The sequence below is a fragment of the Mesitornis unicolor genome, unplaced genomic scaffold, assembly GCF_000695765.1.
Source record: "Mesitornis unicolor isolate BGI_N332 unplaced genomic scaffold, ASM69576v1 scaffold16938, whole genome shotgun sequence".
Taxonomy (NCBI): Eukaryota; Metazoa; Chordata; class Aves; order Mesitornithiformes; family Mesitornithidae; genus Mesitornis; species Mesitornis unicolor.
In genome coordinates this window covers 46,982-52,981 of record NW_010199970.1, presented here as the reverse complement: position 1 = coordinate 52,981, position 6,000 = coordinate 46,982, and the positions used below count along the sequence as shown (strand labels likewise).

At 37.8% G+C, this 6,000-nt stretch overlaps 1 protein-coding gene across 1 annotated transcript in view; it reads right to left on the bottom strand.

The window, feature by feature from the left end:
- NCKAP1 (NCK-associated protein 1) overlaps positions 1-6,000 on the bottom strand; it is a gene marked incomplete at its 5' end in the record, with an annotated part of 45,348 nt that overhangs the window by 2,829 nt on the left and 36,519 nt on the right. The window contains 2 exons of the mRNA XM_010189598.1: positions 773-882; positions 4,657-4,773. Coding sequence (XP_010187900.1) covers positions 773-882; positions 4,657-4,773 — 227 coding nt within the window. The remainder of the gene's footprint in view (positions 1-772; positions 883-4,656; positions 4,774-6,000) is intronic.

Genomic DNA, 6,000 nt, shown 5'->3' with positions numbered 1-6,000 from the left:
AAAGAGTCTGCTAGACGGAATCTTGATTTTATATGCATTGCACATTTCCCTTTCCTGTTATGGGCCACACAGTGTAAAAGACAGTATGTGCTAAAATAGCAAAGATTATACTGAAAAAAAATGATGATGCCTGTATTGATTTGCTACTGCTACTTCCCAACATCACACACGGCTGACTATTGCTAAAGGACTACTACTAAATTTAATCTACACAGACTTGAATTAACAATATGCTTTTCTATCTCATGCACCAAAACCAGATTTACATGAAGTCAACTGCATTGCATCCCAAATCAGTATTACATTTTCCACCTGAATTTGAAAAATACTTCCTGAAGTTAACAGGTATCTCTCTTGTTACGATACAAATTTTAGCCTATTACCGTACTTCAAAAAGTAACTCGCTCCCACCTGATTTTCTCCTAATCAAAATCAACACGATTATACAATAATTTAGCTTCTCTCCATCCTGTAACTACAGGAAAATAAGTCACATTACAACCTTATGAAGCAATATTGCTATTGTAGTAAGTGTTGATTAATCAATACTCATCCATACTAATAAAAATCTTTATAGTATGCCCTTGTGATTACAGTAACTCATAGCCGATTGTGGCTGTAAAGGTAACACCTGCAATGACAAACACATTGATAGTTTATTGACAGCGCTGCACAAGCTAGACTATGTATAAAAACAGATCGAGGAGTGATTAGGGGGCAAGAATTTCCCTCTTTTTAGACGAGCTAGCTCTAGAAATGAACTTATACATACGGCCAAAAATTCTTTAAGACGATCTTCAATGCTTCCCTTGTGGATGGTAAATAAAGCTGCAGCAATCTGGTTGATAGCTTTTGCCAAGCAATGAATGTTGTTGCAATGCCCTAAACAAAAACATATACAAATTACCTCAGCATTACGTTTGAAAATGACAGTATTCTTTAGAAAATGTCACCAAAGAGTAAACGGACTCATCACAATGGAGGATCAACTTTTAGCATCATACACAAGGGGAGCAAAGTATTGATACTTTGAACTTGGTATCAGGAAAGCCACCAGAAGTGCAAATCTGCCTTCTGAATGCTGTAACGGCCACAACAACCTGGCAAAGATCCCTGTGGCTTTTAGAAGTACATAAAAATCATACACTGGGAGTTCATCTGGCTTCTACAAAACTTGAGAGTATTTATTACCACCTGACTGGGCTAAAAGGACACATGCAAGCAGGATTTTTTCAAGCTAAAGGTCTGCTTTTCTCCCCTCTGTGAGAACAAACAAGTTGCCATGCCCAGACAGCACTCACCCAAGAGATCTACAGGAACCAAAGAACAGAACTGTCAAATTGCTAACTGCTGTACACACCATCCTGCCTAACATTCACCCGAGTTCTAGAGGCGTGGAAGGTAATTAAATGACACCAGTTTTCAAAGAGAGCAGAACTGCTCCTCAAGTAAGCCTGGTATCTCTTCTAGGCAAATTAAGTCAAATTACTTTGAAACAAAATTAATAGACACCTGGGCAAGTATCTTGGGGCAAGTGGCAGGAGGAGGTCTTTGAAGGAGTTAAGAGGCATGCAAGCACACACACACTACTGAGTCGTACCAGTTCTTTCTGGCTGTTGTTGAACACCGAGTTTATTTTTTCATTCAGTCATTTATCATAATCCCAAGGCCATGCCTGAACAGCAAGGTCAGCTAGACCTCTTCACTCCACATGACAAAAATTACTTTCCCCATGCATATCACTATTCTAACTAAAAATGAAATTCATCTGCCATTTTATTGCACAATTTACACTTGCTGTCACAATATCTATCTGCAGCTCTTTACTCCTCTAATACCCTCAATAACTCCACATGATTTTAAAGTTTTCTCACCTCGCTTTTCACCCTCTTTCTGGGTGGTTTATGAATATGCTGACTAGTAGCAAATACCCCTCGGGATCTCTACCAGCAGGCCTTCCAGAACTGATACCCCTACTCTGTCTCTTACTCTTTAATTAAATATTGCTGCATGAATATGCTAGTCCAGAAAACCCCAGAATAGACCACCTCTCTTCGGTGTTATGAACATCTGTTCTACTGAACTCTGCTGATTTAAGTTTGTATTTGTTTTTGAAGTGGCCTGATTTCTTTTAAGCAATTCCATTTTTATGTCTCAGAGACTGCAGAAAAAGCATCAGTAAGGGAATTCAGCTGACGAATTGTCTTCCAACCTGCAAGAGGTTTCAAGTATTCAGAAAAGGCTACGTCTCTTGCAGACTACTGTTCTATTCTAGTCTCTATATGACAAATTACTCCTCTAGCCTGATATCTGACTAGCAGTTCAGATCTCTTACTGAGAGCAGATCTAAAGGTCTGTTAAGAGTCTGAGCCTTTATCTGGAGCTAGTGGAAGAAACAGGCTTGACCTTGCAGTAGGCAGAGAGAACACAGACACTGTTAAAGCTGTCCAAGAACTCTCTGTATCTGTGAGGTATGTCTTGCCAGATTAGAAAGCTGAAACTCCTTCAAATCTGTGACTTTCTGAGGGATAAAGTCAAGATTTGTCCAGGGAATTTACTTCCTAAAAAGCAGCATTTATTAAGTTCTCATTCTGGAAACAGCATCTATTTTAAGTGTCTGAAGCCAGATGTTCTACAATAAAGGCAGAATACAGGAAAAAGTAATATTATGCAAGGAAGGCAGGACTGACAGGGTCTATTCTGTTTGTTCAGTTATTTTTGTAGAGTGAACCTATCTTATATATTCCTTTAGCCAGATATACTTCCTTTCAATAAAAAGAGTCCACTCAGTGAAGAATTACACAATACAGAGGCCACATCTCATAAAATCAGTAGCAACTCCTAATATGGGCTTGAGTTCTAGATGTAACTTCTCTCCAGTCACAGTTTTGAGATCTTATTAACTGTACTTACATTAGGAACCCACTTTGAAACAAGGCTTTGCCTGACTTCAATTTGAGGGTGACTGAATGTAAATGAAATTGCAGAAACTATTTAAGCCACATGATAAAAAAAACAGGCAAAAGGTAGAATTATCTGTTGTTTCAGCCTGCTAAGACTGAGGACTAAGAGGGTCCTTGGAAGAGCTGTGAGCTGGAGGAAGGCAAACCTGCACGAGCTCGAACCTCCTGGAGAACCTCTAGTGAGCCTGACTCGCATTCTTAGAAATAAATTTGCAGAGGGGTGAACGTGAAAATATAATCATCATGAAAATATAATCAACTTTTAGTACTGTCCCCCTAGCAAGCAGTACAAGTTCTGAGCATCTACAGTAGGTAAAATGCTTTCAAAGGAGAAACCAGTAGCAGAAAGTGCTTCCAGAGAGTTTTGTTTACCAAACTATAAACAAATAATATTTAAGAGCTGTGGTCTTAAACACATATAAGCAAGTTCCCTTGGAGTGAGTTAAGAGAACCAACCAGAGTGCGCTTTAACAAGCAAGTTTCTACCTGTGTCCCTCACCCATCATGTATTATATTCCCTGCTCTTGCCCATATTCTGAGATTTGCATTCAGCCATCCTGACTTTGAAAAAGCTCGCAAAAAGCCGTAGAAATACTGTGAGAATGAGATAACATGAAACAAGTCTGCAGGTTACGGATTGTTCTATTTGTCAGAAAAATGTTCAAGTTCTACTCATTGCATCAAAGACTTATTGAACTTTTTCCACAACTGGCAGAAGTGGACATTATCTGTTTAAAACGAAACTACAGTTAACAAATCCCTAATCTCAAAACTGAAGAAAGTGTTAATTAACCCAATTTAGAACAATAACCTCAGGTCTCTCAAAAAACGTGATCTGCATACTACACCAAGTGATACAGAAGGCTTGCAGAATTTTTGGTCATTTCCTAGTACTTTACATTTTCAGAAGCCAGTTCAGAGGTGAGTTAAATTTTGACTGGAATAAAAGTAATGCAGTTTTAAAAACAAACAAACAAACAAAAGCAAACACATGCGGTACCCAATAAATGAATGCAGAATAAACATGGTCCTTTATGTGAGCCATGATAGACACCACGAAGGAAATGGCTTGAACAGCTGAAAGGTGACTTCTGTGCGTGCTGGAACAGTTCTGCCAGTATTTTTTTTCACCTTAATTTTGTCTCAAGGAGAACTTTTTTGTGGATTAGTGCACAGAGTTTCCTTGAGGCAAGATTTTATATTTTCTTAAATAAGAAAGTTGAACTACTGTGTAGGATATAATTCTGTTCATAGCTTAAACCTTCAGGATTCTGTTTACAAAATTTTATGCTTAGTAAGATGAACAGCATATTAAATGTAGAAAAGACACCTTGTATGAGCGGCCCAAAGCCAATATAAGATTACCAAAACATCTATACTGTAAGTCTCACACTAATGTAGAATGTATGCTCTAGCAATTCTACATATTAGGGTGACATTGCCCCCTGTAGTGTCTGAACTGTTCTTAAAAATCTCAAGTAGAAGACTCATGTCATAAAAAATTATCTCGAATGAAAGTTAAATAAATGTTTTTTAAGGTAACTTTCAGTGGATCTTCTCTGGATTAGGGGTGATTTTTAAATTTTGTTCATTACAAAATGTAAGTAAATATTTAAAGCAAAAGTGTTCCAGAAACTACCAGAACTATTAAGAAGAAAGGATTCACAGCGACATTTAGTTGACTCTACATTACCTTCAATGGCGGGGCTGTACTGAGACATCACATTACTAGCCAAAGTCGGCAAGGAGACTGCCACAAAGACCATGAGAAGACAAGCGATTTTATATTCTTCTTCTGGACTAATGTTTTCTGAAAAAAAAAATAAAAATCCAAAAATAGTTTTTTAATAAAGAAGCTGTCTCAAAGAATTTCTTTCAACTGCAGGTAGTACAGAACATGAAATGTAAACCCATCAATAACAAACTCCACGTCTGCATTGTGAAAGGAGGAATATGATGTCAGTTTTGGCAGAAGACACAGGGCAGAGCTTCCAAATGTCCAGTTTGTTACCTACAAGAATGCAGGCAACCTGCTGCCGTACTAAAACTTCTAACCATTCAGTTACCAAGACTTTGGTATGCTGAGTAGAACGGTGTTTCACGTGCTAGTGTAAATGCAGTTAACTGCTCTGAGGTGTGGAGAGCTGGTCCTGCACTCTCCCTCTGGTAAATGAGCAGAAGGTGATGTGCACTCATCTCAATTCATACTCAAACCTTGTGTTTTCAAAAACAGCAGCACCCCCACACATCAGCACAGGATTAGTTGAAAAAAAAAAAGTCAACAGCTGGTGGAATGCAGTACTTCTGTTTGTAGAAACTGAATTACTTAGAGCAAAATACCTCAAACTGCAAAGAATCAAAATACAAGATGTTAAACAATCATGAAAATACACAGAAATTCCCTGTCTTCTTCACCCAGCTTAAACATTTCATAGCTGCACCACAATGAAAATAATCCATTTACAATGCCATTTCAAATACCACCTATTTTCCAAAGATATAGCTATGTATATTAAACATATAATGTATATAAAACAAATACATTTTTTTAAAAGGTACACAAATAAACTGTGCTTGACACATAATTTTGATTATTAAAACTCCCCTCCAAATTAGCTGTATTCTCCCCTCCCAAAATAAGTACTATTAAAGGAAGAAAAAACAACTTAAGTAGCATTTAAAATATTCATAATCTGATTATAATGTTAACTGTCCATTACTCAGGGGGGAAAAAAGCAATAAAGTGCTCAGCAAGGAAGACAAAGAAAGCTGAAGACTGTCAAAAAAGCACTTAAGATTCTTAATCCATGACAGAACATTGACGTGTTTATTTTACCACATTTCCCCTTGTAAGCTCCATGTGAATACTTGTATAAGACACCACCACGTTGTGAAATTCATGAAGTGCATTCAGCTGGCGTTTCAGCTCCTCATGCCTACTCAGGCGACACAGATCTGTTATGCATCTCTACAACAGAGCTGATCATGTCTGCAGTTGTTCACAAGAGTCCTATTTTCATTGCCCTTAAGCTACAGC